At 34.8% G+C, this 20,352-nt stretch overlaps 1 protein-coding gene across 33 annotated transcripts in view; it reads right to left on the bottom strand.

The window, feature by feature from the left end:
- LOC100642686 (ankyrin-3) overlaps positions 1-19,989 on the bottom strand; it is a 93,220-nt gene extending 73,231 nt beyond the window's left edge. For 25 of the 33 annotated variants that reach the window (XR_007223977.1, XR_007223978.1, XR_007223979.1 and 22 more), the window contains exons 1-2: positions 19,723-19,989; positions 17,531-17,867 (exon numbers count right to left, since the gene is read on the bottom strand). Coding sequence is in view for 29 of the 33 variants with exons in the window: in XM_048405591.1 (XP_048261548.1) it covers positions 17,531-17,749 (219 nt within the window). In the remaining 4 variants the exon portion in view is untranslated. Of the gene's footprint in view, positions 1-17,530; positions 17,868-18,340; positions 18,772-19,722 lie in introns of those variants that run through there. The other 8 variants (XR_007223980.1, XM_048405611.1, XM_048405612.1 and 5 more) reach the window with 5 other exon arrangements.
- Between the last annotated feature and the right edge of the window lie 363 nt (positions 19,990-20,352).

The following is a 20,352-nucleotide window of genomic DNA, read 5'->3' as shown; positions in this document are numbered from 1 at the left end:
ACTTTATTCGTATAGGTAGATTAAATTCAAGGTGAGATCGTTACGTATAAAATGTTAAACTTTCAGCTATTTTTAGCGTCTAATCACGAGTGAGTGATAATACAACAACTGGTATACCTTTGTTCATATTTCAGTATCGCTGTGCAAATTTTTCGTTTGCTAATATTTATTCTATAAAACTGGCAAGTTGCAAAACTCGCAATATAGTTTCTTCTAGAAGAATAGGAGAAACCTGTAAAGGGGAGCTGTGTAGATACCTAAGGTATTCTAGGTATATCTGCGAAATAAATTGTGTGACCAGAATTTTATTTATTAAATATTCGTTAAATTATATCGATAATCGATATAAATTAATAAAAATTTTCGCTTGTTCAGTTATGCCTGAAAATGTATGCGCATAAATTTCCATTTATAATTAAGTACATAAGAAACGATAATAGTACTCAAAAATATAAATATTAATACATTTTTTATGTAATTTAGCTACCGCTTTCGAATTTAATTGACGATGTGATCAAAACACTTGAAAATACAAAAATCTCGGTAATTCACTAAAATGTATGTATTTCGTAACAGATGCAGTATGGTAAAAAATTATTTTCGAAAGCTCATGAAATGTTTTGATAAAAATAATTACAGTACATATATATAGAGAGAGAAAGAGGTTTTACTTTGGTAATAATTCCTATTTAACATTACGATAAGTAAAGATAACAAAAGCTATATATTTTCCTTATTTAGTTAACCCATTATCAACATTTCTACTTGGTATCTTTCTAAACGTAGCTAAGTTTATTCCCCGAAGCTGTTACAAAATCGCGGAAAAACTACGCAACGACAAAAAGGAAACTTTTTAGCTGTCTATGAAAGTAAACGATTTACGTCTTTAAGCGAAATTATGCAGATGACGAACGAGAAGGTACGTTAAACGATAAGCAGGTGTCTATCAAATTAATTCAAACGTAGTTTCACTTTCAGAATCGAATCCCCTACCAGCGTGTGTTTCCAGCGGTGGTATCATGCATGAGCACCTCTTGCATAATCGCAGTACATTAGAGACGACAAATGACATCATGTCTCGCGTTGTAAGCGTGAGATCATCAGGTGCTGACTGCCTCGATATTACAGGTTTTTACGATGATTTCGCCTCGACTTCGTTCGGGCAAGCCAAGTCATGACGACGGTATTATATTCAATGTGTGTACGAACGTGGCCGATTTACTGAAAAAGCTGATCCTCGAGTCATGCCTTTCAATGAGGTTTAAAAGGCATGTTCCTTCATATCCACGTGAGCCCGATTACGTACTACTAACAACACTCTATAAATAGAAAATGAAACCAAGATATTTAACCTCAGTAAATGTAAGATTATTGGTTTACATGGTGCACAAAAGCTGTTATTCTTTTACTCGTCTGCGTTCAAAGAGATTTATGACAGCTCTACATTTCTTCATTGAATGCAAATTGTATGATATCTACTACAAGTATCCGACGACGCACTTGGCCGTTCTGTTTTCAAAAATTGTTAAAACTTTTATACCGAGAATAATTCGTGGAAGTAGGAGAGTTTTAGTATATTGGAAATCAAAATACTACTCGATTTAAAATTTCAGTAGTTTATGAGTAATAGGAAGCATTAGAAATTGTTAAAAGTTTCATAAATCGAATGAGAGAAGAAAAATTATAATATATTGTAATCATTGGAAAGATATTTTACATTGAAGTGTACAGGAATATTTCGTGTACAGCTAGAATATGTTTTCTTGAACAACTCATATCCACGAATACATATTTTTAATCTCGAATTAGCAGTTAACCTTGTGTGAACATTGCGTGCCTTACAAAAATATGGTTAAACAATATGCGAGAAATAGGCAGCAGACACAATGTATTTTAATTCGGAAATTGCTTTGGGTTAATATATACAGAACTCTCTCTAGCCTTAAAAATACTGCATAATGTATTCATAAATTGTGCAATCGAATTAAAAGAATCTGGTGGTTAAGAAGGTTATTATAATAAATATATAAATGCTTAATCAATATTTATTTAAACAGAAAAATGATAATAGAGAGTTTGATAAAAAAAGTTTTCCAAATTAATTAATTAATCAACGAATCTCTATAAAAAAAGTTGTAATAACAAATACGTAATAAATATTTATTTGAACAGAGAAACAGAAATGAAAAATTTGATAAATTTTCTTATATAAATTAACGAGAGAGAAATAATGATAAAAGATTTAGTAACAAATTTTCTCCATTAATAGATATTTTTAAATGTTACAAATATTAATTCATTTCGAATCCTTAAATTATTTTACAAAACATGTAAAATATATCACAAACTATAGACAATAGATTATTCAGTTGTGAAATACGTTTTATACTTTCAAGCTCTGATAGCAGGATGATCAAGATGGTTATCGTTACCGTTATAATAGTTCAAGTACCGGATACATTCGCTCAAGAAGTACTTACTTCCTCGCTATCACTGACTCACGAGCATTCACCAAAATTTGATATCCTTTTTGCGTTTAAACGTTGTTCAATATTTGTAAGCTTTCTACCTCGATCGTTGCCACGAAGAAAGATGCGATTAAATAATTTCATTTAAAAGCACGTTTTCGATGAAATTCCCTAGTGATTAAACACGTCTCCTTTGAGAGCGTGCTTTCATCATCGTGATATTAGAGGATACAGAAAGGAGCTATTAATTATATCACAACGAATGGATTCATTTCACAAAAGACCGTAGACAACGTATTAAAGTTTCTAACACGGTTATGTCATAGAGTTTCATTTTGTAACTTCCTTTTCTCCGTGATGTTATATCGTGAATGGGAGAGATTAAGTGCAATCATCCTCTTTAGAATTACAGTAAAACTTCTTTAAAATAGTTTTTAACGTTAGAGAAAAGAAGAGCCGAAGCCCCTCGAAGTAACGGCAGTAAGAATTTTACGATTATAAAGAAAACGTTGTTCTAAGGGTATGACCGTTAGTTGAGATATTAACGAAATTCCTGAATCATGACTCAAGTGACGTTCCAGTCTGACAGCAGCCGATCAACGACCAAGATGATAGTATGATGTCAGTTCTCGTATAGTGAGTTGGACGACGGAAGCACTCCCGTTAAATCGGTTAAATGTTTCCTCCGTCCCTTGTCGGGAACATTCGGGGTTATTGTGACTGACAGAGATACCTCCACAATCAAGCACGTATTCAGAAATACGCGGCTGCGCCTTTTTTACGAAGGTAGATCCTGTGATTTACACGGTATCGTCGCCGTAACATCGGCGAAAATTGGGTCATGAATTGTTGTCTGCTCTTTGTCGCGCGTCCCAATTTTTTGCCTCGTATGTACCGTCACGTAAATGCAGTCGTGAGTCACGAAGTAGTCACGTAAGGGTGAAAAGATCTTGAAATTGTAAACAACACTGAAAAACAAATAATCTGTAATCGTTCGACGCGTTATTCCCCTTTTGCAGAGATTGAAGAACTCGCGAGACTATAGACGTAAAATGCACTTGATATTTAAGTATCGGAGAAATCGTCTAATTTGAACTAACTTTAACTAATTTGAACGATTCGTTAGCCAAGTACGAAACGATAAACGAGAATTTTATTAATATTATCATTACGTGATATTCAATTAGAAAAATCTTATAAAAGTATTCAAGTTATAATTATGGATGCTTTATCGAAGGAAATAAAGTACCAGGACTAAAGACGAGGAAATTCTCTTTGGGTTTCTCAAGGGATTCTCCTTGACAATACGATAACACGAATAAAGAACATAAATTGATGGCAAATAAACGTAATAAGTTATGTAAGTTAGCAAGTTTTCTGTTTCTCGCTGTGTGTAGTGACGAAGTTAAATGTTGATGTCAAATGATTGAACCCTGAACCTGTTATACCGTTATATTATACCGGGGGTCGTAGTCTAATTGTATGGCATGATATAAACCAGATCACCTTCGATATATCATTTTCATAACAATGATAATAATAATAATCTCCAACACATACGTTTCAGAGGTAAAAACCTGTCCAATATTCGCGTATCTTTGCGACACGTTCACTTCCGATTATTCCAATAATACGATCGTTAAAAAGTACCCTTATCTTTAACTAACAAATCTGATCGATCTATCGCGACGTGACCTTCTTGTTCCTTTCGTAACTGCTTATTATTCCACTTTGAAGTAATGCATTTTCTCAAGTACAATAGTCGATAGATTCTATCCAATACGTATAATATTACGGATTCTACTATCGATGTACGATTTATGGTACTATATTTCATATAGTAGAGTTGCATTATGTTGCAGAACAAACGCCACGGTCTATGGTCCAAAATACCGTTAGAAATATTTTATGAAAACTAGTCTCGAGGTTCTGTTTGTTCCTGAAACTGGAATATATGTCAGTTTACTTCAGCCAGTAACGTAATCTCTTCATCGCCGCCAACGCGTCCTTTTCATTGGGGCTTAATTAAATGTATGGTCGACACGCTGTGGCGCGCCTCGCCGGAGGAAACGAGAACAGGAGAGCTCCAGCTTTGACCGAGGGGGGCCAATGAAGAGCGTAGTTGAAAGGGTCGAGGTCGTGCCCGTCGCGCATGCGTTTCAAACGAAAGGCAGATATTTCAGAATTTGTCGATTCGACTCCCTCTCTCTTCGTCTTTCTTTTGCAATGCAACGTGCATTGCAGAATAATTTTTTCTATTAAACGCGCGACATTACTCATCCTGCCGTATCGGCACACCTAATTAAAACTTTCCTCGTTTGTCTCGTGATAGCAATTTCGCTCTTTCGTTTCATACAACGTATTATAAATATTTGTTGGATCGTTCCAAATAATAAAATATGTTGTTCTCGTCTCGTATCGATCGTCTCGCGTTATTTATTCGTAAAGCCGAACAAAAAACGATCGTTGGAAAAATAACTCGAGAATATATCAATATCCACTTTCGATCACCAATATGCTAGAATTAAATATATAGAGTGAATAGCAGTTCTATGGTACAGATATTTAAATAATCCGCAGAAAGTAAACGTATAATTTCACTCGATCTAAGGGTGAAGTGCATGAATAAGTGAATAGCACTTTATTTCCATCGTTCCCGTTTTTCCTTCAAAAGTAGGCTAAGTAAATAGCAGCGCATAAAATTAATGAGCAGAGGAACGATTCAAATCTTCGATGCTCATAGAAAAGTTAAGTTATAATTCCAAATGCGACAATCTCCGGCTTGCATACAATAGATCGATGGCATTAGAAGTGACATTAATATTTATTCTAATATAACAATCTAAACATAATGATAAAATAAATTACCAGACTGAACGTTATAACGATGTATTACTAATCGAAATAAATCGTTTCTACGAATTAGAAGAATTAAATAATGAGGATACGTAAGTCACGATTACGATCGCCAATCTCATCCACTTAAATTCTACTTGCCGATATATTACGTCGGGACGAATTACGAAACATCTGGATCGATAATATCGAAGTTAATATTTCATTCGTAATTTGTGCAACTTTTATGTCGAGATACCCGACTTTCGGGTCAGACGTGATTTCAACCACAAAGTAGATCACTGTACCGCTTCTACTATTAGTGTTGCAACCTTTTTGGCGCTACGCTTGCTTGATGCAATTTAAGATTGATTTAGGGTTCTCCGCAAACCTTTTAGCAAATGTCTCAAAATTATAGCGAACATCAATAGAATACTTGAAAAATGACCAATGAACGTCGTTTTCGATGTTTCCAACAGATCATAATTACATTGAATCAACTGCTTTTTATTAAATGACACTCTTTCTTCTCTTTTATCTCCATCAGTCTGTACACTTTGCTCTACATTGGACGTTATAACTAAATTCAAATAAGATATCGCGTAATTGTTTCTTCGTTGAAGCAGCGTTTATAATGAACGTGAACGATATTGATACGAAAGTATGACATAATATTTACTCATTATGTTACATTTTTAAAGAATAACCTTTATATTTAGCTCGAAATTGTTGCTTTCGTTGAAAGGGTTCCAATACACTATCGATCAAAGGAAAGGGTTATCGTCCCCATTGCGTAACATTAGCAAGTCTCGTCGCAAAAGGTTAAAAGCATATATAATAAAATAGCACTATACTTTGATCTTAAAATACGTCCCTTCACGCTTTCCCTGTATTTTTAACAGATGCACCACGATCAGAAATATGGGGATATTTACTTATTACAATTATTGGGAGAATCTAACAAATTTTGAAAAATGATCAACAAAACATAGAAACAGATTTAATGAAAAATTTATTTTTATCCAAGAGATGGCAAAGAATAATATAACAAATATTTTTCTTTTTATTTCTACACCTCTATATTAATAAAATAACTGTACGAATGCTTTCGTCTCTCGCTGCATATATAAAATTTGTCTACGGCAAATTCACTCGCCAATCGCTATACACGTGCAGAAAACCAAAAGATTAGGTTTTTCATGTTCGTGAACATGCAACGGATACACCGGTTTAGCCTGTTATCAAGAGTCCGACCCTATCCTTCCGAATACGCAACACCAATGGGATTAAAAATCATTTGGCAGCGCCTGATTCTAAGGTTTCTCGGCGTACCACAAGAGATACTTAGAAAGTCGGAAGTGTAATGTATTCCAGCTCGTGTAGCTATCAGCCAGCGAAGAAATCGGTGTATTGTATGTCGATTGCAGACGGTTGCAACGAGACACTTCCTGGCGCGGTGGTGTACCAAAAGCCAAAGAAGAGAAAAGGCCACGGGTGCAATAAAGGAAAGAAAAGCGACGTGGAAGAAGTGAAAAACCTGGCAGAGAACGAGTCATGGCTTCGTAGTATGTATGTATGTACGCGAACGAATAATAGGTACGTGTGCATGTACATAGGTATATGTGGGACAAGCAAAATGGAGTCTGGAGGTTCGGGTCGATATGAACGCGGCAGCGCTATTGCAGCAAACCGCCCCCTATTCCTATCGTTCCGCTTACCTCCTTCTTCGCGTCCTTCCACATCCACGTACCCCCTTATCACCTCACCCACCATCGTTCAATCGCTATCGACACCGTTGCTTAATTAACATTGCTCGATACAAGCATCTTTGTATAGTGCAACGTGTCACCGAGATACGACCGATAGATCAAACGCTGATCGGTTGCTCGTGAAACAATGAGACTTCGCGTGCAAACGTATAACCGAGCTTTTTCTGCCTATTGATATATCTTTTATTGTCACATTTTGTACGTATTTGTCTTCGTTCGATTGGAATAACATCGAATGGATTCGATCAAATGAACACAGTGAGTCACGTAACGCTGTTTGTTGTCTCCGAAACCGTTGTAGATATCGGTTTGCTTTCTTTTCTAAATTACGTAGCAGAGAAAGCTAGTCATCGTAAATTGGGTAACAATTGGAAAAGGTCCCCTCGTCTTTTTCAATGTAACGGCTTATTGATATTTTATTGCTTTAACAGCTGTTGTCAACTGAGTAGTATTCGTTCAAAACGTGTTAAAAAATTCTGTATAATTATAGCAGCATACACTTTTGACGCTAGGTGTAAAGAAATAATGAGAGGGCAAACGTTTACACAATAAGATGATATTTTATTAATTCTTATTTAGACGTTTTATTAAGATCGACGAATATATTGAATATATTTAAACAATAAAGAATAATATTTCACGATATAGATACGATTATAACTTGATTTTCATTGGTTGCGATAAAAATAGGAAAAAGATATATGCATTTTAACGTATCAATTATCTTTGTCAGCTTTAATTTTAATATCTCGTTTTAGTGAACTTTCATAGGGAATAGCGTGATGTTATGAAACATCTAAAGAATGTTGATGAAATTCATATCTGGCAGAGGATAAATTGGACACAGCGTGTCCATATTTCGTAAGTTTTTAATGAAATTCCACTTCGCTTAAGTTCAATAATATTACATATTTTCTTATATATTAAAAAACCGTTTGCACACGCAAAGCACGTGCAAGCAAACACTAGGTGGAAAGGCAGTGAATATTTGATATACTTGCAATTGGATTCTTTGGTAATTAAATTGTCTAATATAATAAAAACACTAGGGGCTTCAGATGACAGTACACCGCCTATTTATGTAAAAGTACGGTTGATGCCAGTTCTACGAATAAAATACACTTTATAAGATACTACCTGCGTTCATTTCTATATATAATAATAAAACTTTTATGAATTTTTAGGCCCTAATTGAATAAGAATTTTCTTGTAAAATCCGATACAAAATGTATCGCACGAATCTAATTCAGAACGATCTAAATCGTTTCCTTGCAGCTACATTGATTTTATAATTTTCCACACGCTGCGCCGCTACGATACAGAGTTAATATTATCTTGATAATCTCCGCGATTACACTCGCGTATAGAGAAAAAATAACCAACCTAACTCACGGCTCGATAATTGATACAGGTTGTTGCTCCAGGTGATGCCTAACCTTACCCATACTGATCAGTATAGTATTGATTAATCAGTAACTAGAAAGTAGACATTTATTTGGCATTATAATTTTCATTCAATTTTTATTCGTGGTATAAATATTATTAAAATTCATTCAGAAAAAAATAAATCGTCGATAATATTGTTCCGAGGTAAATGTCCAAAAAAGGAAATAATTTTCTATATTACGACATACGTAATAGTAGTAGATATTCGATAAAGAATTGGAACATTTATGATAAATCCATCCACTAGTTTTACCTTCGTTTTTTTTCTCTCCTCTTTTATCTGTAAACACCTAGCATTTGAGCTAACTGTGTGTGTCATTGACAAATTGCCGACAGACACACGATCAACACACTGAAATCAATGTCATTGCGATCGATCTGGTCGTTATATGAAAGAATCTGCACACACTGTTTCCATGTCATTAACTGCATGTAGCAAAGCGTACATGCATGAAATAGCGCAAATACTTATAAATAATATTCGGCATATATTTTCTGTAAAAATATTTAACAAACCGATATAACGCAAATAAAGAACATGATATTTCTCGATTATCGAATCTCAACTAAAGAGTGTTGCAACAAGGCAGCTTCACCTTTCAGTAATTTGAGTAAGCCAAAAAAAGATCAACTCATAGTCAATTGAAATCAAACCGCTTCCTGAACACTATAAATACATAGTTTTATACAAACACTATAAAAATAAATATAATCTAAATGTCAAAGTTATCTTGTCATGAACCTTGTTGCTGCAAATCCTACGATAAATTAATCAACCAATTTTTATCGGGCACTAAAAGAAATCTCCTTGTACCTCATAACTTCAATCGCCAGAGGTAAATTATTTTCCGGTTGTTGTGTGCACAGCAAATTTCGAGTTTCTTAATTAGAAGCTAAACGACGGAGTGGAAGGATTCGAAAATCGTTTGAAACCGCTTACTTACACGAGGAGCTCACTTCTCTTAACCCTTGAGACTAAATTAAATGACGTTGGGATGCCATGAACCCTAGTTTAGCGATGAGAGGGCCAGGGAGAGGGTGGCAGTCGGGTTACCGGGTCGAATACGCACGAAAGAACCCATGAAGAAGAGGAAGTATTGAGTGCGCAAGAAAAGGCCAGGACCCTTCAAGCCACCCTCCGACTGTTTCGTCATTCGTATAGGGAAGCATATACGCGGATAAAGACCAAGTATCACGCTCCATTGGTGCAACGTCTATTAAACGGTCACTCGAAGAAGGCGCCTGGCATTTCGAAATCGTCACGTTTTAATAATTAAATTAGCCTGCTATGCGTTAGGAACACATTACAGCCGATTGTTGGCCCGATGAATAACTCTAACCACCTACGATGGCTTTAATGACGGAAGCGTTTCATGAGATGTTATTAAACTGGGTCACGATCACTGGCGTCTTCGATATTACGCGTCTGCATCGTAAGAACGCGTCGAAGGCACAATGCCAAATTTCTTTGAGAAATCCTAAAAGCTGTCGAGAAAGTGCACTTGTTTTCTACAACGACCACATATGTACGTATGTATATTGCGAGTAAAATTAAAGCTGACCTTTTTTTATTCTCTCAGACATTTGTATTTAAAGAAACCTCTCTATCCTTTCAAACAAGTTGATTGAAATGCGTTACATTTAATTTCGACTTTCTTAGAACCAATGATAAAATAAGAATTACGTAAAGCTCTTACGTAAATAAATTAATATTATTATTACGTATCTTGATATTTGTGACAAGTCACAAATTACAAGCTACAAGTAATAATAAATTTTCTCGTATAATAATAACGTACATAAATTTGATAATCCAACGAAGAAAACTCTAGAAATGAATTTTACAAATTGCAATCAGCTTTGTGCAAAGTACTATTTTACAAATTATCATCGCTTAATTTTACTAATCATATGTACATTCTAAGAAGTTACAACAAGAGACGTGGAAACGTACTATTATGATGCTAATCATTGAATATACAATATATGTCCATATATTACACGGTACAAAACATTACAATACAAAAATCTTGCATCATTTACCAAACAGAAATGTTTTATTTTTATGAATCGACACTCTGACACCCTTTTTATCATTTACATATTTATTTCCGATTTCCTTTCGACTTCTACAAAATTTATAAACCAGCAAAAATTACAAATTACTGGTACCACGAAGCAAGTAACTAAAGATTCGCTTCTCCAGTAACATGATTAGCCGTCATTATAACTATGATTATCATCGTAATTAATCCACGACTTTTTCACGTTTGTACTATATCGAAGATATATATCTTGTACAATGAGGAAATATATCTGTATCTTATACACGAAACTAAATTGAACAACGTAACAGGAAGAAAGTGACGTTCTCCAATTTGAAACTGTCGATGCACGTGTGTGGAACAGGGCTTTAAGTTCTTTGCTCAAGCATCGACGCTATTGCGGTAACGTGCCGAGGCAAAAACGTTTATTTTCAGTCTACCTTTACACCCCACTGGAAGGAACTTTACACGTAGATGAGCCGAGCTCGCATGCGCGCCTGAGTTCGCGTATCTCTTTATGTGGTTTTGCAACCCAGTTCCATGCGGTTGAGAATTGACAAATAGAAAACAGAAAAATTGCACATACCGCGTGAACGCTATTAGGCATAGCTCACTGGATAACGATGATTAAATTAACGAACGTACGAAAATTTATCGCCACGTGTCAGTCTTTCCTTCGAACGACTGTTCAGGGACCGTTTTAATTGGTTTGCCTTTCGCAAAGAACTCGGTACCTTTTCGTACTCGAAGCTTTCTTTCCCCTGTTACGCTGTTATCGACATCCTGCCTGCTATAACAAACGCGTTTTACGGAGCAAGTTAATTATCTTGTAGCAAAGAAAATGGGAGATAGACCAATCTCGCAAAAACACGATAGTGAACAGAATTTAAAAGGCGTGTCGGTAATAGGTATGTATGTCAAGATTACGGAGACATGTATGGAACATTACGTACATTACACGTTGTACATAGTGCTTTTATACATCAGAATGTAACGATCGTCATGCGTCATTAATCCATGATGCAAAAATAACAATTACACATGCAGGAAATTGATATTAATGGCTACCGCGTTTCTTTAGAGATCGCTGTGGATAAACAGCACAAGAAACTCCTAGATGAGAGGAACAAAAATTTGTACGTGCAATTTATTATATGCAAAGGAGCGAAGACTGTTTTCTTTTTATTGCATCGTCGCTTATTTTCCTTATAAGAATATAAATTACAGTTGAAAGCATCAGCGATGTTTCTATTATTTATCTATTATCATTCTAGCCACATATAGCTGAATATGACAATGTAAATTACTGAGTTAATATGCAATAACAAAGTTGGAATTCACAAATACCGAGAGTCATGCAGTATTTTCCGCATCTTCGAACTATGTACGTATTTAACTTTCAAACTATGAGTCAGATAAAAGACGTTTTTGCAAACGAACATAAAATCTCGTGATATCGAAACACAATGGAGTTAAATTCTTCGAGGAACTTGTATCTACTTGATTTTAATGATATTGATAAGCTCTTTAAAACTAATTTCAATTTATCATCTCATATGAAAATAAAATAAAAAAACATAGTTTCCAACTAGCTCATCATTAACTTCTTTTGCTTCAGTGGAAGTTCCTTGTACCAAATTCAACTCAATTTACCTCGTAATTGCTATTCAAAATAAAAATTTGAAATCCGTTCTATACGTTTTAGTCTCCTTCGACGTACAAGAAATATATTTTTAAAAAATCCTACATTACAGAAAGATATGCAAATGAAACGTTTACATGCTTTTTACGCTTCGCAATGCGTAATATAAATTGAACAAATTTTCATTTCACGATTACACTTTAAATCCCTGTTCTTTGCCGATTACCATAAAAATTGCATTACTCGTTTCCTAAACGATTCCTGCGACCGGATGAGTGATACGTTAAAAAGCACACGTATTCGTAACAAATGTAGGCGTGTGTTGCATTGCGTTGCATTGTAAGCAATCAGATGTAACCCAGTCTCGTCACATATGTCTTTACGCGCTAACTTTCATAAATTTACGCACAGTGTGACACGTCATGCGGCGAACAATACTTGTATCATGCTTCCCTGCATGAAGACCATGAAATTATAGCGGTCATGCCACTGAATGTCACAAATAACGAGACATACATCTCGGATAAAGTACACGAATGACCTAAATTCATCATCACCAGACGCCACAGGGCCATTACGCCCTTCATCATTCGCAGAGGCGAATTGAATGTCGGTCGTAATAAAGTTCGATACGAAACGCTTAAGGAAAGTCTGATCAGAAAACTGTCTATCTGTTACATATTTCAGCGTTACCTCTGTGCTTTTATCCTATCACTGATTACGTATCGTACGTAAACTGAGTTGAACAGCAACAAAACTTCCGTCCACTGCGATTATACCTGAATCGATCTGACTTCGTTTGTTCAGATATCTACAGTATGACTAACGAAACGAGTTCATCGAACTGTCCCGCCTCCGTTATGTACATATGGAAAAATCCAATCAAAGATCTTCAAACTTAAACGTGGAGATTCTTAAGACAACTCGTAGATGTCGAGTACTCAATAAAGAGATGATATCGTTCGATGCTTTTATTCAATTTTGTTAAATTTGCAATAACACTACAGGAACGATTACTATGTATATGCACAGTTACGCGTTAAACGATTTGAGATAGTAACCATGGCCTCGTAGCATGAATGAAGGTTCATTTATGACGATCCATTTACAAGGTCCATACTGATAGGATTATGACGTAATTTTACGTGAGCCCGACGTGTACATTGTGCATACCGAGTAGATAAACGGAGTTACGTACAATGTACGAATTACAGATGCCGGGCGGTATAAGTATAGTAACTAAGTTTATGTAATCTTTGTGTGCATAAAAGAATTTCGTAAGAATACGGAGAATTCTGATAAGTGATGCAACAACACTCCCTCTGATAAGTTATCAGAAATGCACGAATTCTCAGGAATTCGGGGGGAAAATGTTTCAAAAGTACCATAAGATGTAGGTATTGTACTGATAGAAATATTCGCGGCTGAATATTAATATTTAGTAATTTAATATTTGGAAATATTATAACCTGATGAAATCTATATAATTACATTAAAAATATTTATTTTTATTATAAAACGAAGCACACTGTTTGCTGTTACCCGTTCATAATGTATCAAGACAATGAAATATTATTCATTAGTCATCATTCATTTAAATTCATACAGATGTCGTACATAATTATTTCATTCATAATATCAACGAAGTATGCATAAATTTATGCGTGTACAATGTGTACAAGTCCGCTCGTGTTTTAATAATGTATATATTTTGTATCTGATATCGAATGCAGAATATTGCCTTCACTGCTATTAGGAAAATCGCATTTCAGATATCAATAAAAGCTTTCTTCCAGCGGACAAATATGAAAACTTGTTAAGTATTTACATTAAACGAAAATATTACGAGTATCTGCGTGATCATCTAACTCTTCTAAAGATAGTATTCCGTGAACATTTTTTAATACTCCTTTTTCATAAGGAGACAAATTCAATGATAAAACATAAAAAATAATTATCTTTAGATTTTATTACAATGTTAAAAAATGAAATTTTATTAAATTATTACATTAAATTATACCGAGAAAGATATTAAATCAAAATTTATGACAGATTATTATCGATACGCTTTCGAAGAATACGCATTTTCGTTCTACATGACTAATATCATGTTTGAGGCAAAATGCGTCTCTGAAAAAGAAATAAAAAGCTTTGGCTCGTAACCCATACACATTTCTTCAAGTATTTACAGCCCGTTACTTTTTCTGGAAACACCCTTTGATTCATCAGTACATTCGAGAAACCAGAAAAAATACATCATATAAAAATAGACGCTGAATAAATATATCAAAAGACAAGTAGGCACAAAGACGACGTTCTACACTTCTGTGTACACGATACTACCTCTTGGTAGTGCCAATAAAATTCCTTGCACTGCAGTTAATGGAAGAAAACGCAAGCATTAATATAATTTTACACATACCTCCTTAAATACTAAAAATAAATATTTTTTTATCCATTCGCTTCGATTTTCGACGAATCACGCAAAAATAAAGATAAAATATAAGATATGATAGTTAAATATATCGAAAATCAAATATTAGTTACTTCATAATTTTATATATTTCCTCCTTAAAAGTTATTCGCTTATCAGCATATGTTATAATAATTATTAAATTTAAATAATGTTTCAAACGTTAAGATACCACTTCTTATTAAAAACACCACAAAATAAAACATTCTTGATACAAGCCCCGTATATAAATTTTTATTTGTATCATGAGAAAAATAAAATACAAATACTTATACGAAATAGGAAAACTTGTACGATTACATTCAGAAATACAGAAACTAGTTTTACGAACAAACTCGTTTTAATTTCGAATGTATAATTAACTTTAGAACTGAATAGAAGATAAATAGAAACAGGTTTTATTGTGTACTGGGCATAGTATACACTGGACCCATTAAAATCCTCAACACATAACGCGTATTCCCCATCTACAACTTTCACAACCTACGTCCTACGTTAACCATGACCTTTGAGCTGTCCGCTGGAACAATCATTCACTAAACTTAATACAGCTCTTTGTACGTTAATGTCACTAATAAAAAGCAAATATATGTATGTACGATGGAAAATTCATTGCTCATTACAGCAACAGCCTCCATGTATGTTCTTACCAATTTCTTCTATTACTTGAAACGTTTATAACTTATGAATAAGCAAAACTATGCTGGTATTCATGTTCAAGGTTATTATTCTATCTCTATTTTTATTCTTTTTATATACATCGCTATAACTTGCTAAAAGCATGTGTACTGATAGTGTATAATGATAAAAAGCAGATTCTGTACTGATAATGAGCCATCTTAAAGAGACCTCAGTATCAATTACAAGATTTTGTAAGATAAGTGTAACATTTTTGACACTGAAGAATAGTTTTAGAAAACATAAGTTCCATATATTTACACGCAAACCTTTAACAAAGTTTTAATTAAAGAAGGAACATTGTTAACTATTTGTTGCTATCTCTACGCGTGTATAAAAGTTGATCGAAATAAAAGATGTTTGAATTGTGAAAATATGTCTTTTAACAACTTTTGGTCCTGAATGATGCAACGAATTATACATTACGTAACTCCGCGAATTTATTGTTTAAATACGTTAGTATTCTGGATTGTAATTAAATATCAAGAGCCCTTTATAAAAGTACCTTAAGATAGTCTAACAAAGGATGCTGCAACATTACCTTGTTGACCAGATTGGATTGATTTAAACCTAAACAAGTACCCTATCGACCTGAACAGAATCTTTATTAAGTGCAATTAATGAACGCCAAGCAACTTAAATGATTGTACTGCTAAAATATTGTAATTCTAAAAAGGTGGAAATTATGAATAATCCTTTATTATAAAATCCTTTAGGATTCTTCTTTGTCCAAAAAGAACAAACAAATAAAATGGAAGTTTATTCATTCCACTATGCTATATGAAAAATGATATATTAAAACAGAATTATACGAATTTATCTATCCGTTATTGCAATTTTGATTTTTTAATTGTCTGTAAGTTAATAATTTGATGTAGTGATTAAATAGAAATTTATATTTTTCTCTTGTTTATGAAATATACATGAAGAACTAGAAATGAACTATCTAATTTTCCTAGGTACTTAATCTATCAAATTGTCGTGTCATCAAATTGTTACGCATGAACGAATAAATAGTAGTAGAAGCCATGTGCAAGTTGTAATTCTCTTGAATAAATGCTATCCATTGGCTGTCGTTGTTAACTGTTAGATACGGCAAAGGGGGATCTAATGATCGCCTGCCAGTTTCTTACGGTACTGTAAGTACTGAAAACCGGATACACAGCTTCCAGTGTCATCTTTCTCTCTTTCATGAATATTAAATTACTGCATTTCATCAAAACTTTATGTTTTCTAATCTTTCTCTCGGTTGAGATCAACTAAAAGAGAGATACTTACTCATCTCCGTTAACGCAATAAACGTTCTGTAACTTGAGACCGTAACAGTATGTCAGGAAAAATATGAGAGCAAACACACGTGACTAATACGCATAATAAAATTTATAACGAAATGTATCCGTATAATAAAATAATAAAATTGTATGCTACTATTTGATATTTTGCTCGGTAAAGTTTATGAAATAAACTTAAATATAAAAAATTGCATTTTTAATCAAAATCGTGAATATTATACTTTCAAGTATTTTCAAGCAGGCATTATACCAAATAAAAATTCTCTTTTTATTTTCATGTTTAAGAATTGTAAATTCTTATAATTTTTTGGCAGAATAATTGAAGGCCACGCATAAAAAGAGTTGTAAGCGTAGTTTAACAAAAAAATTCTTTTTCGTAAAAAGAACGAATATGTCAAAAACGATATTAGTAAATAAGGATACACGTATCATTATAAATCATTTCGTTCCTCGTATAAATACGTAAGCTAAATTAGATTAAATATACCAACAAATAGATATCATTGTTGTTTACTGTTAGCCTGTTTTCACAGATTTCACATTAATAAAAAATCAATACAAGATACACGCTATACTTAGCTATTTCATTAAACAAATTAACGATTATATTTAGAATTGAAAAACTACTATTGCGCTATCTCGTGGTTCGTAATCCAAGACTAAAAAGCCTAACACACATCTCAAATGTGAAATAACTTTCTGACATAAAATGAACTTATAATTGCCCGTATAAAGATAAACATACATTATCAATAACTTACACGAACGATCAACTACCAACAAAATCGTAAAATATTATCCAAGAGACATAAATAACGTTACCTCGTACCGTTATAGACTTAAATATTAAAAGTGAAATGAATTCCATAGAGATTCTCTTACCTGCTTGCCAGCGCGTGGTAAAGTTTCCACATTGGTACCGCCGACGACGGGCGCTTTTTCCGGTCCTCCATTCTGTTGGCTGACATTTATGTTGGTATTAACATTCGCATGTACATTGGCGTTAACATTGTTCACGTTGTCGGTAAGGTTCGTATTTCCCACACCGGCATCCCCGCCAGTGCCAGTTCCACCCCCGCACTTTCCTTCCTCGCCCGTCATCACTTCAGCCTCACCCTCCGCCAGTTCACCCCTGTCTCACCCTTTCGCGTTCCGCACCTCGAGCCTTCCTTCCGTTCACTGATTACCAATGTCGGTACGCTGGCCAGAATCCGGATATCTGCTCAAACGAGACGACGAATCGTCGATCAGAAGAAACGGGTCAATCTACGGATTACCGAGCTGATTGGTTAATTCTTTGAAATCTTATTCCTTCTGTCTCCTTCGTTGCTGGCACCTTCGCTACTCGTACTACCACGTCTATACAATATCGATCCAACTGGTGACAAAACCAAAGTACTTTGAAACCGATAGGAAAAAGGATAATCTATATGCGATTTTTAATCGTATCTTGAAAACTGATTTTCTACTATAATCGTATTGAAAGTATCTGACAGTCGAGGTAATGGATTAAATACGATATCGTTCAACGCACCGAGAATAATTATTCGTAAACGAATTAGAAGAATATACTGTGAAACAAAGCAAAAGAGAGAAATTGAATCGACTCGCAGCGTTTAAATTACACACTCAACGTAAATATCGAAAAATATCTCCGGAAGCGATTAAAAAAGGATTGATCTGCGACCTGACCTGATTAGCACGTCACGTCCAAACACACCCTTTCTTTCACAGACACGCCACCAGGATTCATTAGAAAATGTAGAATTATTTTCGTTCACTGGTCGCCGCTATTTTTAGGATTCTCAACGTGCGATACGGGTGGTATAACGGTATATGATGAGCTAGCTGTAGCACGTTGCAGACAGACTTCACAAGGCACATGCCGATCGAGAACCAATCGATTAATGCAACGAGTATTCATCGAAGATTAAATAACCGGAACTAAATTGCCATTGGAAATGAAAGTCATGTTTCCATCCACGTTTTAACTACATCACGAATTACGCCCGCGTTCGATCGCGGTTTAATTTTAGCCAATCTCACGCAGGCCGGTTTCCACTGACGTTACCGAACCAGCGACCAAGCGGTCTGTGTAGAACTTGTGATGTAGACCAATCCACTCACGGCGGATTGACTATAGGAAACGCTACCGTTCATCGGGAGAAACTGGGCAAAATAGTTTCCGGTAGCTGTGAGGGACTCGAGTAATCATACATGTAGCTCTATCGTCAGTAGTGGAACCAGGGAAAATCGATTCGGCCGTGCCCGTTTGAGCACTGCGCGCTTCTCAAGTGTGCGAACCGCTGCGATAAAAGCAGTCACGTCGCGCGGGACGATCATTTTGATTTTCGAAATCAAGTAACGTTCCACACACCAGCACCAACGGAAATTGACATATTTTTTGGCCAAAAACACAATAGCATAATAAATATAAAATCTGGAAGAAACATTTTCTCGCTCCTGTTTGATACATTCGTGTCAAACAAGAAGAAATTCTATAGTTCAAAAGATGAAATTAGGTAGCCTTTATTGAGACGAGAAAGGCCAAGGTATAACGAGAAAGTTCGCGCATGATAGATGAAGCCTGTTTGATGTTTCTGAAAGAACGTAAAACAATAAATAAGGAACATGAACTCCATTGTTAATCCAGAGATCGTTACGTTATACGTAACCTTCTGGATAAACAGAACAAAACGTAACCGATAAAAAACGTATAATGAAAATAAGACTTCGATATAAGCTCATTTATAAGAACGAACTTTGTCAATTACGATATGTGACCGATAGGAAATGGACCCTCCATATTTCTCTAAAGCAGAAATTCCTACCTCGGGCTATTGTCAGAGTCACTGTGTATACATATATGTCGACTATGCCGGCCTTAGTTCCTTATTCCCTATAAAATTGTACATTACATCTGACAATCAACATTTGAGAAGTTTTCGTGAGCTTCGTTTCTCTCCACTTCCCTAGCTGAGTATAGTAAGCACGACCTACGAAAGCGAGTCAATTTTTGCCGAATAATCACTTCTTAATCAAATCCTGATGTACCGAAAAATGACGCGACTAACCAGAGAGCTACAGGGTGTTGTGGCGATACTTAGGATTCCCGAATACCAACCACAGGATACCGAGGCACTTTTCCCATTAAATGTTTCTTCACTGTCAAATCACACGACGTTCCGTCATTTTTTTACTTTTGCTGTTGCGCGAACCAAATCATATATATATATATATATATTTATATATACTACTCGAAAGGATTCCGTCTGTTTAAGAAAGTTCCGAGCGTAACGCGACCACCCTCCTGAAAACTCCGTACGGCTTTGATCGGTTTTATAACTTCGATGGCGACGGGTACGCTCGAAGCGACACCTGGTGATCATGTTCCAGATGCGCTGGCTATCCCCTCTTTTCAATCGAGCATCCCGATTACCATCACTGTGACCAGTGACTACCTCGTGTAGGGCACATAAGAAACTTGATCTTTTGTCAATAGGGCAATATAGGAATACAAATATTTTAAATTATATTACATAAAATTACGAAACATACTTGTCTACTGAATGCAATAGTTACGACGTAGTATTTTATACAACATCTTAGACATTAATACAAATAAAATATTGTTTTTTTATCATTTAAAGTCAATCATAAATTTTATGTTTCTAATAAATTTACAGTTTCATTATTGAGCTTCA

This window comes from Bombus terrestris, chromosome 4 (assembly GCF_910591885.1).
Source record: "Bombus terrestris chromosome 4, iyBomTerr1.2, whole genome shotgun sequence".
Taxonomy (NCBI): domain Eukaryota; kingdom Metazoa; phylum Arthropoda; class Insecta; order Hymenoptera; family Apidae; genus Bombus; species Bombus terrestris.
This window is presented reverse-complemented; position numbering and strand designations above follow the sequence as displayed.